Source organism: Sardina pilchardus, chromosome 1 (genome assembly GCF_963854185.1).
Source record: "Sardina pilchardus chromosome 1, fSarPil1.1, whole genome shotgun sequence".
In the NCBI taxonomy this organism is placed as follows: Eukaryota; Metazoa; Chordata; class Actinopteri; order Clupeiformes; family Clupeidae; genus Sardina; species Sardina pilchardus.
The window spans coordinates 26,985,567-27,004,016 of record NC_084994.1 but is presented as its reverse complement, the minus strand read 5'-3'; the positions used below and the strand labels follow the sequence as shown (position 1 = coordinate 27,004,016).

Below are 18,450 nucleotides of genomic sequence, written 5' to 3'. Positions count from 1 at the left end.
GTGGTTAACTGAAGTAGTCTTGTTGATGTATTTTGGTCTTTTATTTTGACATGCGATTAATTGAAACAAATATTAAAATCATTGACATATTCTCATTGAGTATTCTCAACGACAGTCAAGGGTAGGCCTATATGAATAATCATGGTGTTCCTCTCATGTGTGTGTGAATTCACATTTCCATCCGTGGAATATTATTTCAAGTGTCTCACCAAGATTGAAGACATTTAATTTGACAAAGTTTGGAGAATTTGCTGTGGCATGTTCAACACATTCATAGCTGTGCGGACTGTTCTCAATATAGAGGTGTTATAATTGGCATAAGTCATTATTGTAACGCCAGTATTACAGATGAAGTTAAATTCTCTCAAAATGTCAAAGTTCTCTTTAGTTCATCAGTGTTTTGTTAATTGTTTTTCATGTGGCTGATTTCAGAGCTGAATACAGTTGCGCGAGTTTGTTGCGCACAGGGAAGGAGCACAGGGAACGTGCTTCTCCTGTCAATTTCGTAGCCTGCTGCATCTCTGAAAATCTGAGGATTCCATCAGTTACTTGCCTTTTTCCAAATTGCGAACCTGCTGCTAGTTTGACAAGGATCTTGTTCTCCGAATCATTTGTTGTTTGCTACTTCAATCCATGCCGTCTCATCAAGGTAATTGGTAACCTAACTTCTCAAAGAGCTAGCTAACTTAGCTACGTAGCAATGACAGTGAACTGACTGACCGGTGTCAACCTTGTGAGCTGGTGAAGTTTCCGAATGGTTTACAACCCCTCGTCGATATGTGTTGAAATATTGGGATATGCATAGTTATGCATGGTTATTATCTCTAAGCATACGTTTTGTCACTTAAGTTGTAGTGTCAATCAAACACTGTTTTTGTTTACCATAGGGTAAGTTGTTGTCCAACGATGAAATATCCAGTAGTCAACTCAGACAAACCTAGGCAAATTTGAATTTTAATCAAATTTGCTAACAGGTTAATCTGCGTTTACCCCGGTTTACCCAGGCTACACAGTAGCTGACGTTAACTTCCTCTTTTGCTCTCAACGTTAGTTGGTGAATACTGAAGCCGACGAGCTGTTTCACAATGATCCATGCTTTGAATGGTGCCAGACAGTTTGCCACAGCTACAATGAAACGTACAGGTAAGATAACGTCATTCTTTAACATAACAGGTGAATTTGTTCTGTTGGAGAGCCTACTTCTGAAACTAACGGGATGGGGATACACAGACAAGCGTTTGTTTCCTGACAGTGTTCCTCAGCATTGTTTTTCGATTGAAATTGGATAATATTTTATCTGGAGTAGGCATACTTTAATCATCAGTGGTGGGCAAATGATCATGATCATCCAATCAGAACCTATGCAACCGGGTATTTATTGGCGCAGGTAAATTGTTATGATAATGGAAAGTTTAACTTCCTACGTCGTTCAAAAATAGTTTGGGCCAGTTCCTTGAAAAGATAGGAAAATACAAGCCTACACACATGTAGGCTACTGTATCAAAGGTTCTGCACAGACACTCTGAATCAGATTGCAAAGGGTTTGCATCTTTGCAAGGGTTGCAAACCCGTGAATAACCTAATTGTGAAGGAATTAATTGCAGACTACTGTATATCATAGGGTTCTCTTCTCTAGCATTGGCATGTTCTCCTCCTCCTCCTCTAGGTTTTCATATATCAACCTTACGTGATAATTATAACTATATCGTTATATGGTTATTAAAATTATAGTCATAACTATATACCTTCATATGGTTATTAAAATGTTCTCTACCTGTCCTATTCCAACAGCCACAGAGTTGCGGTTACCAGTGCCTTGGGGGGAGCTGAGAGGGCAAGTCTGGGGTCCTGAGGAGGGGCGTCCAGTCTTATGCCTGCACGGCTGGGCAGACAACTCTGGTTCCTTCAACACCCTGATCCCACTGTTACCGCAAGGTAGACTATGGGTGCCTCTCAACATGCCTCCTCGATCCTCGATGCTCGACCCTCGAGGGGCGTTCCCACTGATCTATAACTAACACTGGATAGACTATCCCATTGTTTCCCCCCCATCATTCTTTATGTAGATCAGTGAGGATCGAGGCCCGAGGAGCGAGGGAGGACGTATAAACGCTGCATGAGAGGCACCTCTAGACTGTGTGTGAAGATCCTTGATTACTATCTCTCTCTCTCTTTCTCTCTCAATTCAATTCAGTTCAATTCATTTCAATTCATTGAGCTTTACTGGCTTGACTGTGCATTGTGCAATACTGCCAAAGCATTAAAAACAGTAAAATAAACAGCAGTATGTTAATGATCGTAATAACATATGATTTTCAATAATAGTAATGTTAATGAATTTTTCTCTCTCTCCCTCTCCTTCTCTTTCTCTCTCTCCCTCTCTCTCTCCTCTCTTACTCTTTCTATCTCTCTCTCTCCCCTCTCTCTCCTTCTCTTTCTCCCTCTCTCTCTTCCTCTCTCTCTCTCCCTCCCTCCCTCCCTCCCTCTCTCCCCTGTGAAGAGTGGAGGTGTGTGGCTCTGGACATGGCGGGCCACGGCCTCTCCTCCCACCGGCCCCCTGGAGTCTTCTACACCTTCCCCGCGTATGTGGCCGACGTCCGGAGAGTGGTCGAAGGTGCAGAGTCGCTACTACTACATCCAACACACACACACACACGCACGCATGCACGCACGCACACACACACACACACACACACACACACACACACACACACACAGAGAGAGAGAGAGAAAGGTCACACACCCTTTCATTTAATGAAAAATTGGTGCCTGATAAAAGGGTTTTGTTTAGTAGGTTGAGGTTCTTGATGAACAATAGGTCTAAATGAGTTGACTGTGAGTGACACAAAAACAAGCCAGTATAGCAGGAGTGGATTGTTTTTGGCAAAATTCACCAGCCACTCAATATTAAATTGTTACTTTGTGTCTGAGGTCTATAAGCCTCTTCATTATTGTTAACACATTTGGCTGGTGGCTGGTGCTAACCTCTGCAGTGCAGTCGTGAAGGAAATGTATTTATCTGCATTTAACTCAATTTAACCAAATTAGTGAACACACACAGCACACACACAGTGAGGTGAATCACACACTAACCCAGAGCAGTGAGCTGGCTGCCCAACCAGCGGCGCTCGGGGAGCAGTGAGGGGTTAGGTGCCTTGCTCAAGGGCACTTCAGCCGTGGTGGACTGGTCGGGGATTGAACCGGCAACCCTCCGATTAGAAGCCCGAAGCCCTAACCAGTTCACCACGGCTGCCCATGTCTAATGTGTGGTGCTAACTTCTGCAGTGCAGTCTAATGTGTGGTCCATGCTAGTGCTAACCTCTGCAGTGCAGTCTAATGTGTGGTCCATGCTAGTGCTATAACCTCTGCAGTGCAGTCTAATGTGTGGTCCATGCTAGCGCTAACCTCTGCAGTGCAGTCTAATGTGTGGTCCATGCTAGTGCTATAACCTCTGCAGTGCAGTCTAACGTGTGGTCCATGCTAGTGCTATAACCTCTGCAGTGCAGTCTAATGTGTGGTCCATGCTAGTGCTAACCTCTGCAGTGCAGTCTAATGTGTGGTCCATGCTAGTGCTAACCTCTGCAGTGCAGTCTAATGTGTGGTCCATGCTAGTGCTAACCTCTGCAGTGCAGTCTAACGTGTGGTCCATGCTAGTGCTAACCTCTGCAGTGCAGTCTAACGTGTGGTCCATGCTAGTGCTAACCTCTGCAGTGCAGTCTAATGTGTGGTCCATGCTAGTGCTATAACCTCTGCAGTGCAGTCTAACGTGTGGTCCATGCTAGTGCTATAACCTCTGCAGTGCAGTCTAATGTGTGGTCCATGCTAGTGCTAACCTCTGCAGTGCAGTCTAACGTGTGGTCCATGCTAGTGCTAACCTCTGCAGTGCAGTCTAATGTGTGGTCCATGCTAGTGCTAACCTCTGCAGTGCAGTCTAACGTGTGGTCCATGCTAGTGCTAACCTCTGCAGTGCAGTCTAACGTGTGGTCCATGCTAGTGCTAACCTCTGCAGTGCAGTCTAACGTGTGGTCCATGCTAGTGCTATAACCTCTGCAGTGCAGTCTAATGTGTGGTCCATGCTAGTGCTAACCTCTGCAGTGCAGTCTAACGTGTGGTCCATGCTAGCGCTAACCTCTGCAGTGCAGGCTAATGTGTGGTCCATGCTAGTGCTAACCTCTGCAGTGCAGTCTAACGTGTGGTCCATGCTAGCGCTAACCTCTGCAGTGCAGGCTAATGTGTGGTCCATGCTAGTGCTATAACCGCTGCAGTGCAGTCTAACGTGTGGTCCATGCTAGTGCTAACCTCTGCAGTGCAGTCTAACGTGTGGTCCATGCTAGTGCTATAACCTCTGCAGTGCAGTCTAATGTGTGGTCCATGCTAGTGCTAACCTCTGCAGTGCAGTCTAACGTGTGGTCCATGCTAGCGCTAACCTCTGCAGTGCAGGCTAATGTGTGGTCCATGCTAGTGCTAACCTCTGCAGTGCAGTCTAACGTGTGGTCCATGCTAGCGCTAACCTCTGCAGTGCAGGCTAATGTGTGGTCCATGCTAGTGCTATAACCGCTGCAGTGCAGGCTAATGTGTGGTCCATGCTAGTGCTATAACCGCTGCAGTGCAGTCTAATGTGTGGTCCATGCCTCCTCAGCTCTCCACTGGACGCGGTTCTCCATACTGGCACACAGCATGGGTGAGTGAGTGTCTGCAGATCTTAGTTCTCTATTTATCTTATTTATTTAAATTTAATTTTATTTCATATTTATATTATTATTTCTCGTATTTCTGGTGGTGTGAAGTAGTGGTCTTGTCTTGTGATGGAAAAATCTTTTATTGAATGGTTTTAACAGTTTTTAAGTCACAAAGAGTTTGTCTTCATGCAAAGACGTACACACCAATCTAAGGCTATCTTCTTCAAAACAGGCCATAGCCTACACGTATACGTGCTGCTGACATAGCATTGTGCTGTGTACATACCCACCATGTGCAGTATATTCTTATATATTCATATCATATTGTGTGTGTGTGTATGTTATATACTCATATAAATATCATGTAGAGGAGGCAGCTCCAACTCTTACAGCACACGGCACACGGGGCCCCACGTGTGTTCATAAACACCTGAGGAGAGGTCGAAGGTCACCAATGTCAAGCCTGATGTGATGACCAGTAGGTGAAAGTTGAGGGGCTGAAGGGCTACATTACAGTGGCTACAGTATTGCCTCAGCTCAGATATTCTTAGTGTTTATTTACTACAGTATTGCCTCAGCAAGGGTGTGTGTGTGTGTGTGTGTGTGTGTGTGTGTGTGTGTGTGTGTGTGTGTGTGTGTGTGTGTGTGTGTGTGTGTGTGTGTGTGTGTGTGTGTGTGTGTGTGTGTGTGAGGTCCGTAGTGTATGTTTGCTGTGTATGGCCCCTCTTGTGACTGATTGATTAATTGATCCCCATATGCCACATGTGTTTGCAAATGTAAAACCAGATGTGATTTTTTTACAATAAAACTGGATGTATTTCCGTAATCAACATGCTATAACAGTATGATCCCAGCCCAGTAATCCAAGTGTCTTTGTTTGCTCTTACAGGTGGCAATGTATCAGGAATGGTAAGCATGGAATATCAGTCACTTATACTGTATATTTAAGCTGTGTTACGGCCGGCTCGTTACAGACCGCAACATAAAGAGGGACACGGACAACAAGCTTCAAAGTAAATAACAGTTTATTGAATTAAACTAAACAACGTTACCAACTAGAACGTGTCTAGGGGAAAATGAATGGGAGTGACGTGCGTGTGTGAAGATCAAAATAGGTGCCTGCATGAAAGAGGAAAAGTGCCTAATGGAAAAGAGAGGACATTATACAGTAGTAGCACCTGGTTACAGGTGCTCCCAATTAACAATTAACCCCCTAAGGTCCAACCCCCGCCCGTGCACTGACATGGGATGGCCTGAGGAGGGCACAGGGTCGTAACAGCTGCTTTATCTCTCGTCATGTCCTTGTGGCTCACCATGCAGATGTGAAGCATACTGACTGAGAATGGCAATAGAGAGGGGGGGGGGGGGCATGTTGGCTTCAGTTGGGGGTGTCTGAATCAGTGTGGTTGTTGTCTGTGAACAATGTAGCCAGCCGGTGTTGATCATCGTATTAGTCTAGATGGAAACAGGGGTCCACGCGCACCCCCCGGCTTTTTTTATGCCACCTGATTTTTTAGAATCCTTAAAGTGTCTATTTTCAGAATCTGCCAGGTACCAAGCTGAAATAATGTCCCAAAGGCTTCATTTTTAACCCTTTGTTGCACCCGACCGGAACCCGAAAAACCGAATAATTATATAGAAAGAGGCATAACATTTGAAGTAAACAACATACAGAGACAAATGAACACATTTTTTCATACATTTCTAACCCCAGGAATTGAATGAAATGGTTATTTTTCACATTTGACAAAATATTGACCCTATTTCTGGACAAAAATGGCAAAAAATAGCCAAAAATGTGTAACAGATCAACTATTGTTTCGTTTTCTCAAGCACATAGGGTGTTTTTTTTTCACTACCATATATTTTTTGAAAGGTCTGGATGTGTAGAATATGAATCTGAATGTTAATATTGAATATTTTGGGTTGCACTACTTGTTTTAGCCCTGAGAATAGGGAAACTCTGAAAAACCGATTTTAAGCAATTTTAGCAGAGATTATCCTAGTCAATTAAAACAGCTTTTAGATGACATATTATGGACTCAAACTTCACATATGAAGACATAAGCCAAATATATACCATGCTGCACATTGGTAGGTGTCTAAAATAACATAGGACGGGCCTTATATTGCTATAATGAGCCCATTTCATGTATAGGCCACGACCTAGATATGCCAATTATGCACCCCCAGCCCCTTCTCCTAATAAAATCATGTTTTGGTTTTTTTAAGGTCTCAGCCTATAGAAGATGAATCTAAATGTTAAAATTGAAAATTTTGGTTGCACTAACTGTTTTAGCCCTGAGAATAGAGAACCCCTAAAAAAGCGATTTTAAGCGATTTTAACAGAAATTATCCTAGTCAATCAAAACGCAGGAGGGTGGGATGTACTTCTGGATGCTGAAGGCTGTAATCAATTAACTCATTGACTACTGACCAAGAGATTGGCTGTTAATAGTTTCAAAACTCCCATAACACGGAAGTAACCTGGGAAAAACGCTGCCATTTTTTCTTATGGAGGACAGAAAAACGCACAATAGCTATACTGTATACTTACGGTATGGAAAAGAACGCTACAGCATGCACACACACACACACACACACACACACACACACACACACACACACACACACACACACACACACACACACACACACACGCACATGCACAAGAACTATATACATGCACATAGAAACACAATAACTACACTGGCCAAAATTATAATCGCTTAAAACACTTTTGTTTTTGCCCTCCATTTATCATGAGTTGACTAGTTCAAAGAGGTAAGACTTGACATACTGTACATAAAAGGCCTATTTCTCTCAAATATTGTTCATAAATCTGTGTTAGGGAGCACTTCTCCTTTGCCAGTATAATCCATCTACCTCACAGGTGTGGCCTATTAAAGGTTGGGTATGGGATTCGCGAAACGGCCGGCAGATTTTGAAAATACTCAACTCAAATAGTCCTACCCTTTTTACCCTAACTCCACCCATTCGGAGAACATGGATGCGCATTCATGCACGAGCGAGAATTCAAATGCACGAGAGCGAACCAGGCACTCTTGACAAGGGTAGAGCTGTATAAAATGAAAAGCTGGCGTCAGCACTATACAAGCTCTAGTCTCCATACAGTCGCTCACATCAGCTTCCTCCCCAAGCAGGTTGGGTACTTAGCTAGCTAGTTCTACATTCTTTATTCACCTCCAAAGGGTTGTGGTAGGTAATAGTTCCACAAATCCCCGAAGGCAGATGATTTTATACATTACCGTAAAAGCACCAATTAGGCTACTGCCCCTTTCGTTTGTTTCATTTAGTACACCACAATAACATTTGATAAATGAACCTTACATTTTTCAGTATCCATAAGTGTGCATATTTGAACAGAACATAGCTACATAGGTACATAGCTTATTTATTGCGTGGGTGCTTGCGTTTCTGTACGAATCCGCCGTCTTAGTTTGTATAGAAATGAAGTGACACATACAACAAGGGCAGACATAGGGGATGTGCAGTAGGCTAGTTGGTTTCGTTTTAGCACTTGCTCACAAGCTTTGAGGATGTGCACGAAAGGGTCACGCGACCGTTAGATTGACGAACGAGCTGTGAAATGATGCTGGAGGGTAAAGAGAATAATTAGCTGGAGTTTTTCAAGCCCTGCCCGTTCCACATATGATTGACGTGTTTAATTTCCATTTCAGTGCTTCAAACTCAGTGGCTGTAAGTAGGTTAGGAATAGGATTTCAAGTGATTTTGCAAAAATGGCCAAAAAAGCGAATCCCATACCCTACCTTTAAGATGCTGAATAGACAACATGATTATTGCACAGGTGTAACTTAGGCTGGCCACAATAAAAGACCAATCTAAAATGTGCAGTTCCATCACACAGCACAATGCCACAGATGTTGCATGTTTCTAGGGAGCATACAATTGGCTGCTCCCTCTGACTGCAGGAATGTTCATTTCTCTACCATAAGCCATCTCCAAAGGCGTTTCAGAGAATTTGGCAGTGCATCCAAACGGCCTCACAACAGCAGATTATGTGTAACCACACCAGCCCAGGACCTCCACATCCAGCATCTTCACCTCCAAGATCATCTGAGACCCGCCACCCAAACAGCTGCTGCAACAATTGGTTTGCATAACCAAATAATCTCTGCACAAACTGTCAGAAGCCGTCTCCGGGAAGCACATCTGCATGCTCGTCGTCTTCATCGGGGTCTCGACCTTGTCATGGTAACTGACTTGAGTGGGCAAATGCTCACATTCAAAGGCGTCTAGCACTTTGAAGATGTGTTCTCTTCATGGATGAATCCCGAGTTTCACTGTACAGGGCAGATGGCAGACATTGTGTATGGTGTTGTGTGGCTGAGTGGTTTGCTGATATCAACTTTGTGGATCGAGAGACCCATGGTGGTGGAGGGGTTATGGTATGGGCAGGCATGTGTTATGGACAACGAACACAGGGGCATTTTATTGATGGCATTTTGAATGCACAGAGATACCATGACGAGACCCTGAGGCCCATTGCTGTGCCATTCATCCACGACCATCACCTCATGTTTCAGCGTGATAATGCATGGCTCCATGTTGCAAGGATCTGACCAAAATTCCAGCCAGCCTAAGGCACACCTGTGCAATAATCGTGCTGTCTAATCAGCATCTTGATATGAGGTGGATGGATTATATTGGCAAAGGAGAAGTGATAACACAGATTTAGACAGATTTGTGAACAATATTTGGGAGAAATAGGCCTTTTGTGTATATGAAGTCTTATATCTTTGAGTTCAGCTCATGATAAATCGGGGGGAAAAAACAAAAGTTTAAAATTTGTAATTTTGTTCAGTGTAGTTATTGTTTGTCTATGAGCATGCTGAATATTAGCCTAGAAATCTAAACGCCCCTAATTTGCTGCCGGGGTAGTCTAGCAACTCTCCGTTGACTTGGAAGCAGGCCAATTTCAACGACGGCCGGGCCAATCACATCGTGTATGGAGTCGGTAGGTGGGCTTAACATAATGATGACTGACCTGTGACCAGAAGTTGCGACCGTTTAGCATCCTGCTACTTGAAAAAGAAAAAGATGATGATTCGTTTAGCGCTATGCTATTGCGTGGAGCGTCTGTGTGCATGCTGTTTGGAAATGGGCTCATTAATTAACATAAGGGGCTGTATTAAGACATTTCACAGTCACTTGCGAAAAGCTGTCTAGTAGGCTGTCCAGTTCACATTTTGCCTGGTTCTACCAAACTCTCATACATATTTCATAAAGTACAGAGAGTCTGGCCACTTTCCATTGTCAAGTGTTAACTTCCTTGAATGCGGGTATAGCGATTTTTAGATAATGCGCCAGATCCTTAGGTCGTTAATTGCCACACCCCTTGGTACGTTGCTCAATAAAAGAGAAGCATGGCGAAAAACTTGCGACTACATAGGAATAAGCTTTGCGTTGTGATGATTATACGCTTTCTGCCAGGTTTTGCATAATGAAAATAGGGCCCAAGGCCTTAAAGTGTAACTGCGCCCTAAAATATGTTTTTTGAGCTGTTGATTGATTGAAATTATTCATAAGTGGTTAACTGCACTACCAGGGTTAATATTGTCAAAAATCGTATTTCCCGAGAAAAGTAACATTTCGTTAGCCTGGCTAGCGCCTACCACTTCTCAAATGAGACGTGGTCTGGCAACCAAACGTTCATTTTCTCGTATTTGAAAAAAATGCCCAGATCCGTTCATTGGGCGACACGGATGTCTATCAAATGCGTCTGTGCATAGCTCACCATCGTCTTGCTGTCTCCCCTGTTCTGTGATTGGTCCCCTATCTCAGGCAAAAATTAGGGTGGTAGTTTCCAGACTGCCTTAGCAGCGTGAATGAAATTGCGCGAAAGGCAGTATGGGAACACCCAGGCTAACATTTCGTATAATTTTGTATTGGAGATATAGCTCTCCGCGCCCTCTACAGGTTGAAACATTCCATGGCATTTTGGTCCAAAATGCTATGCTGACGTAGTCCTGCACTTCTCTGGTGAGTCTACGTCACCGGGTCGTTACAAATTAGGAATGAAACGCCCCAACACCTGCTGCCCTGATTAGCCTACCTGTGATAAGCCATGTCTGCAGCACTCATTCCCAGATTGACATGAAATCACCATGGTTGATTGGCTGCAGCAGTGCTGCACGCCCTTCCAAATTTCAGAAAATTTCGCCCATTTTGAAAGCCCTAGTTACACTTCAACAATAGTCATTTTAGTCACTTATCAGAAAGCAATATAGGGTGACCCAAGTCATCATATGTGAAGTTTGAGTGTGTAATGGGTCATCTAAAAGCAGCTTTGATTGACTAGGATAATTTCTGTTAAAATCGCTTAAAATCGCTTTTTTAGGGGTTCTCTATTCTCAGGGCTAAAACAGCTAGTGCAACCAAAATTTTCAATTTTAACATTTAGATTCATCTTCTATAGGCTGAGACCTTAAAAAAAACAAAACATGATTTTATTAGGAGAAGGGGCTGGGGGTGCATAATTGGCATATCTAGGTCGTGGCCTATACATGAAATGGGCTCATTATAGCAATATAAGGCCCGTCCTATGTTATTTTAGACACCTACCAATGTGCAGCATGGTAGATATTTGGCTTATGTCTTCATATGTGAAGTTTGAGTCCATAATATGTCATCTAAAAGCTGTTTTAATTGACTAGGATAATCTCTGCTAAAATTGCTTAAAATCGGTTTTTCAGAGTTTCCCTATTCTCAGGGCTAAAACAAGTAGTGCAACCCAAAATGTTCAATATTAACATTCAGATTCATATTCTACACATCCAGACCTTTCAAAAAATATATGGTAGTGAAAAAAAAAACACCCTATGTGCTTGAGAAAACGAAACAATAGTTGATCTGTTACACATTTTTGGCTATTTTTTGCCATTTTTGTCCAGAAATAGGGTCAATATTTTGTCAAATGTGAAAAATAACCATTTCATTCAATTCCTGGGGTTAGAAATGTATGAAAAAATGTGTTCATTTGTCTCTGTATGTTGTTTACTTCAAATGTTATGCCTCTTTCTATATAATTATTTGGTTTTTCGGGTTCCGGTCGGGTGCAACAAAGGGTTAAAAATGAAGCCTTTGGGACATTATTTCTGCTTGGTACCTGGCAGATTCTGAAAATAGACACTTTAAGGATTCTAAAAAATCAGGTGGCATAAAAAAAGCCGGGGGGTGCGCGTGGACCCCTGTTTCCATCTAGACTATATGTTATTCCACTGCTCGGTTGAGTTCCCCATTGTCCTGCGTTCTATAAGGGTGTGCATTAACTTTAGATATACGCACGGCTATGAAGTAGTTCCAATTTGTTGGCCGTATTACACTTGAATATTAATTCGCCAAACTCGTTGAGAAGTTTAAATGCACTGTCACGTTACATACAAGCTGTAAAATACAGACGTTCAGATCATAGTAACGTTTAGCATATTACAGAGGTGTCATTTAGCTAGTTAGGTGGCAGTATGCTAAGAAAAATAGCAATCTTTCAAAGTTAACGTTCATCAGAATCTTGGGATATGCCAGCTTGACAACGGGAGATTAGAACTAACGACTGGCTTTTGGCCATAGCAACCATCCATTTAGAACTAGTAACCGCAGTTTGAGAAATTAGTTGAAATGTGTCTGGGAAAAGTAGTTCTACAAACAAAACCGTTCTAGCGATTAAAACATTTAAATTAGCACCGGAAACGAACACAACGCAAGTGGCAACAGTGGAATAAGCGGGATAATGGACTTCACGCCGTGCGGTTATTCAAAGTTAATGCACTTTTCTAGACGGAACGTCCCTCCGCTTCGCGTCGGGCCGTATCACCGTCTAGAACGTGCATTAACTTTGAATAACCGCACGGCGTGTCGTCCATTATCCCGTACGTAGTTGTTTTGCCTGGGCTCTCTGTTTTGTTGTTATTATGACACGCATATGTTTGCTGCTGCTGTTGTTGTTGTGTTGTTGTTGTTTGTTGGCAGTTCAGCCTGTTCTGATACTCTTGTGTTTGTTTGTTTGTCTTATGTGCAGTTCAGTGCAGCGTTCCCTGATATGGTGGAGGCTCTGGTGCTGCTGGACTCCTATGGATTCTACCCCACTGTCACGGTACACACACACACACACACACACACACACACACACACACACACACACACACACACACACACACACACACACACACACACACACACACACACACACATTACCCCCTCTTAACAGACTCGTCTCAGTGAGAGTGCCAGATACAAAAAATGTTTACCAGGTCTTACTTAGGTCTTTAATGTTTGTGTCAGTAGTAGAAAAACAAATGACCACAACTACTTCATTCATCCAATGTGTTTTCCGCCTACCATCCCTCCTCCCTCCTCTTGTCATCCTCTCTCTCTCTCTCTCTCTCTCTCTCTCTTTCTTCCCATCCCTCCCTTCTCTTGTCATCCTCCCTCTCTCTCTTTCTGTCTCTTTCTTCCCATCCTCCCTCTCTCTCTCTCTCTCTCTCTCTCTCTCTCTCTACCCCCCCTCTCTCTCTTTCTCTCTCTCTCTTTCTTCCCATCCCTCCCTCCTCTGGTCATCCTCCCTTCCTGACCCACAGAAGGAGCTGCCTGGTATCCTGAAGCAGGGCATGGAGGAGATGCTGCAGGTGGAGAAGAGGGAGAGAGAGGGGAAGAAGGAGAAGATCTACACCCACCAGAACGCCATGCAGAGGTGACCACACACTCAACACACACACACACACACACACACACACACACACACACACACACACACACACACACACACACACACACACACACACACACACACACACACACTCACTCACTCACTCACTACACCCACCACAACTCCATGCAGAGGTGACCACACACTCACTCTTCTCTCACTCTTCTCTAACTCACTTTTTCACTCTTCTCTCACTCACTCTTTTCTCTCACTCACTCTTTTCTCTCTTCTCACTCTTTTCTCTCTTCTCTCTCACTCTTCTCTCACTCACTCTTCTCTCACACACTCTCTTACTCTTCTCTCTCCGAGAGTTATCCCACTAGAAGGCCAATGCAGAAGTGACCGGGCGCTCGCTCACTCGCTCTTGTGATCCCTGTAAATCATTAGAGATGCCTGGAGATGATTGATTGCTTCTGTCTGGACTGGAGTGGGTTGGCATGCCTGCTCAGTGCTGTATACATTGAGAGTCATAATGTAACTGAAATAATGGACGCCATGTTTAACAGGGGAGCTACACCAGGCGCGTAACTGAAGCGGTCAGTTCGCGATGCGTAAAATCCATTTTAGAAGACAGGTCTATTTTTTTTCCGAATGTACGCGCCACTGTCGCGTCTGGTGTAGCTACTTCCAATGTAGTATGATTATTAACTGCTGCAGCATACACGACGCGAATGGAACGCTGAGGTAGTAACTGAGGCAGTTATGTGGTTTTCATTTTATATTTCATTCGAGTTGAAATTAGACAGGCTTAAATTCAAGTCATGACTATCGTAATAGACTATTCGCTGCGGCTTATACAGCTACATGGGGGAAATTAATATGGTTTTGTTTCTTTTAACTTGCATAAAACACTGTCCTGAGGCTTACAGTATACATATTGTGGCTTACACACAGGAAATTACTGTATGGCAAGATCTCAATGTAGTTTCTAAGCTTTTAGATACATGGAGCTAGCGAAAAAGCTTACAATAAGGCTTGGCTAACTTCAAGCTTCATGATTTTCTAAAGTAGTGTTAGAACTTTTTTGACAGTATGGTATACAGCAATGATGGTATTACGATATTCTTTTTTTTAAAACTATTTTGTTTTCAGTTTTGCCCCCTTGACCCCATCTCTTTCTCTCTCTCTCTCTTTCTCTCTCTCTTTCCCTCTTATCTCTCTCTTAGGTTAATGGCAGCCAACCCCCACTTAACAGAGCAGTCAGCTCAGCATCTTCTGAAAAGGGGATCAAGAGAGGTTGAAGGCGGTATGCTTATCTCTCCCCTATGACTCGCCCCATATCTCACCTGCAATTCTTACTTGTTTGTTGTGGTCGTTGCCGTGGTGATTGCTGGTTGTTGCTCATCAGTACCCCTTCTCTCGTTTTGTCCTCGTAGGGTTCGTGTTCACCAGGGACTTGAGGATCAACCTGGTGAGTGACTGTGCTTGGGCATAATGACAGTTGTGTTAATAAGAGTGCATGCATAGAGATACTGTATGATGCTCCTAAACCTGCTCGAGTGTGGCGTTGTATTGACATTAACTGTCCAAGACTAGGGATTGATTTCCTTCCTCCTTAGGAGTGTGTAATGTGTATGTAGAAAGCTGATTTTGAAATGTTGTAAGTGACCCGAGGAGCAGCATTTTCTTTTGTTTTGCTGACATTTGTTTGTTTGTTTCAGAAAAACGTGACCCGCATTAGTCTGGAGCAGAGCTTAGAGCTGCAGTCCAGGATCCAGGCCCGTGTGCTGGTCTTATTGTGAGAGGAGATCGCTATTTTTCTCTCTCTTTTTCTGTCTCTTTTCTCTACCTTTTCTCTCCTTCTCTGTCTTTTTCTTTCTCTGTTTCTCTACATTTTCTCTCTCTTTTTCTCTACATTTTTCTCCCTCTCTTTTCTCTGTCTTTCTCTTTGCTTTTCTTGTATTCCTAAACAATCTCTTCAAAACAGTTGGATCTTTCTTCTCCTCTGTTCTCTCTGTTACATCATTTCTCTTTCTCTCATCTTGTCTTCCTCTCTTCTGTCACTCACTCCCTCACTTCTTTCACCCACTCTCTCTTCTTTCACTCACTCACTCACTCTCTTCTTTTACTCTCTTCTTTCACTTACTCACTCTCTTCTTTCACTCACTCACTCTTCTGTCACTCTCTCTTCTTTCTTTCACTCACTCTCTCTCTCTTCTGTCACTCAGTCTCTCTCTTATTTCACTCACTCTCTCTTCTTTCACTCACTCACTCTCTTCTTTCACCCACTCTCTCTTCTTTCACTCACTCTCTTCTTTCACCCACTCTCTCTCTTCTTTCTTTACTTCTGTTTCCTGTCCTCCTTTGATCGTTGGTTTCAGGGTCATTTGTAGTGTCTGTGGGCTCCTGGTGGTTTAGTTAACGAAGGGCTTAACGTCGTTTCTCTCTGCCTCTTCTGAGACACTAGTGCTTCTCTTTTTCCTCGGGGACAACCGTACAGTCATACAGTACTGAAACCATCTGCACTGTGTCCTCTATCAATTAGTATTGTGATATATATATATATATATATATATATATATATATATATATATATACAGTATATATATACAGTATATATTTATATATGTAGTATATGTATATGTATGTGTGTGTGGGTGTGTGGGTGTGTGGATGGGTGTGTGTGTGTATATATATATATATATATATATATATGTCACTGGTATGGTATTGAAATGGTTACGGTTATTGGATTTGGCAGTCACCTTAGTCCAAAGTGACATACAAAAACAAACAATACAATGATTACTTTAACAGTGAACAATTTCAAAAAGTTGGTCAGACTACATTAGGGAAAATAGCAATATACCAATATTCTCTAGTCTTCCTCTCTCACTCTCTGTTTTCTCTCCATCCTTCTCTCTCTCTGTTATCTCCCTCTCTCTCCTGCAGGGCTGAAGCAGGTCTGAATAAACTCTTTCCTCTGCCTGAGGGCTGCTCAGAGGGCCTCATGAACGGCTACCAGAACGTGAGTACCAACACACACACAACCCTCTAGTCATCCACACATTCTAAAGCTGTCTCATATTCTCACTTAAAAATGGCTTAGAGTAGAAGTGTGTGTGTGTGTGTGTGTGTGTGTGTGTAATCTCATATTCAAGAGAAAGTGAATGTCTCTCAGTTGTACACTGTTCAATTATTTAGTATCATCCTCTTTCTACTACACAGAGGTGAGTGCACACTCACCTTCTCACTCTATGAGAACTATAAACTAAGGCATATGAAGCACACTTACAAGGTACAACCCTGTAAGATAGTTGTAACCCCTCTCTCTCCCTCTTTCTCTTTCTCTTTCTCTTTCTCTCTGTCTCTCTTTCTTTCTCTCCTCTCCCCCTCTCTCTCTTTTTCTTTCTCTCCTTCTCCCCCTCTCTCCTTCTTTCTCTGTTGTTCTCTGCTGCAGAGTAAGAACATGAAGGTTATGACCGTTCCAGGGGATCACCACGTCCACATGAACCAGCCGGAGGTCGTGGCGTCCATCATCACTGACTTCCTGCTGTCCGCCACTGACAGCACTGCCAAGTTATAACACTGAGATTACACACACACACACACACAAACTCAATGACACACACACACACACACACACACACACACACACACACACACACACGCATACACACACACACACACACACACACACACACGCGCGCACACACACACACACACACGCACACACCCACACCACTACCACCATATTACACCTACAAACAAATGGAGCATTAGACATGATGACATGCAATTAAGCACTGACGCACACACACACACACACAGATTAATCGTGAGACTGGAAACTTTCTGTGTACTCCAGTGCACTACTAATCAAAGTTTAAATGTATTTATTTGTCAGTTAAATAAAATAGCTCACACTGATGTACTTCTCAAGAGGCAACGAGAAGGCTTCTTATCATGTTTCATACATTGTTTGTATTTAGCTTCTTAATTTCAGACAATTATACAGTAATATGCATAACGGTGACTGGAACAAACTATTAAAAAAAAACATTTTATAGAATGCCGTTATTGAGGAGCTGCCTCTTTTTTTAAAAGTAACTGTATCTAAAATCGTTTATATTTTTTATGCATAACAAAAACTACAATACAGCCTTGAGAAAATTAATTCCATTCATTGATGTTACACGAACCGTTTCTGTGTACTGTAACACTAACATATTTAAGTTTTTGTTTTAATATTGTTAAAATATTTTGTATATCAATGCCGTTTTCAGCTGTTGTTGGGGGGCTGTTTGATGTTTCATAGTCATAGTATATCTGAATGTGTGCATGTCAGTCTGCCAAACCAACCGTGCCTTTTTCCTGTTGTTTCTAACTGCATATCAATAAAACTTGCCATCAAGTCGATCACTTTCAACAGTCTTTACTCTTTACTACTTTACACACACACAAGCACAGACACACACACACACACACACACACACACACACAGATCCACACACAGACACACATTCACGCACATTTGTCACATAGAAAAAGACACAGTTGTGAGAATGTACACACCCATGCTAAAGTTGACTGAAAAGTGGAATAAAAAAACATCTTTTGGAAATTGATCTTAATGCCTTTACTAAAATAATGAGGAAAAATTCAACCTTTAAGGACACCAATCTTCTTTGTGAATGAATAGTGTATTGTAAATAAATACAAGATATAGTTTGTGAAAGTACTTAGAATATGCTTTTATCAAAAGTGCTTTAATACTAAAAATGGCCCAAAAATACTTCTAGTCACAGAAGAAAGTACTGACTGCAAGGAACAAAACCGGTTTTACCTCAATTTTCAGAGCACAGGAGTATTATCATCAGATTATGTGTTGGTTTTTCCCTCAGAAATGGCAACACCCAAAGCCAAAAGAATGCCGAATCGTGTCATGTTGCCAACTTTGGGTACATCATGAAGTTCATCCAGTCAACATGAGAGTTTTGTTACATTACCCATAAAAGAAGTCACCTCTTGTTCGCGCACACACAATGCCTGTTTCCGATAAATAATTCCCCAGTTGATCCACTG

The 18,450-nt window shown here is 42.6% G+C and overlaps 1 protein-coding gene across 2 annotated transcripts; it reads left to right on the top strand.

The window, feature by feature from the left end:
• Positions 1 to 84: 84 nt before the first annotated feature.
• serhl (serine hydrolase like) lies at positions 85 to 17,782 on the top strand. 2 transcript variants are annotated; one of them, XM_062540376.1, is made up of 14 exons: positions 85 to 121; positions 433 to 649; positions 1,052 to 1,143; positions 1,792 to 1,935; positions 2,501 to 2,614; positions 4,640 to 4,681; positions 5,569 to 5,588; positions 12,739 to 12,813; positions 13,298 to 13,410; positions 14,592 to 14,671; positions 14,802 to 14,836; positions 15,087 to 15,163; positions 16,318 to 16,393; positions 16,826 to 17,782. In XM_062540376.1, the coding sequence occupies exons 3-14, from the start codon at positions 1,086 to 1,088 to the stop codon at positions 16,949 to 16,951; spliced, it is 960 nt and encodes a 319-aa protein (XP_062396360.1). In that variant the 5' UTR covers positions 85 to 121; positions 433 to 649; positions 1,052 to 1,085; the 3' UTR covers positions 16,952 to 17,782. The 2 variants fall into 2 exon arrangements, with proteins under 2 accessions (XP_062396360.1, XP_062396368.1); XM_062540384.1 differs by lacking the exon at positions 85 to 121 and having other exon boundaries at positions 329 to 649.
• Positions 17,783 to 18,450: the final 668 nt, after the last annotated feature.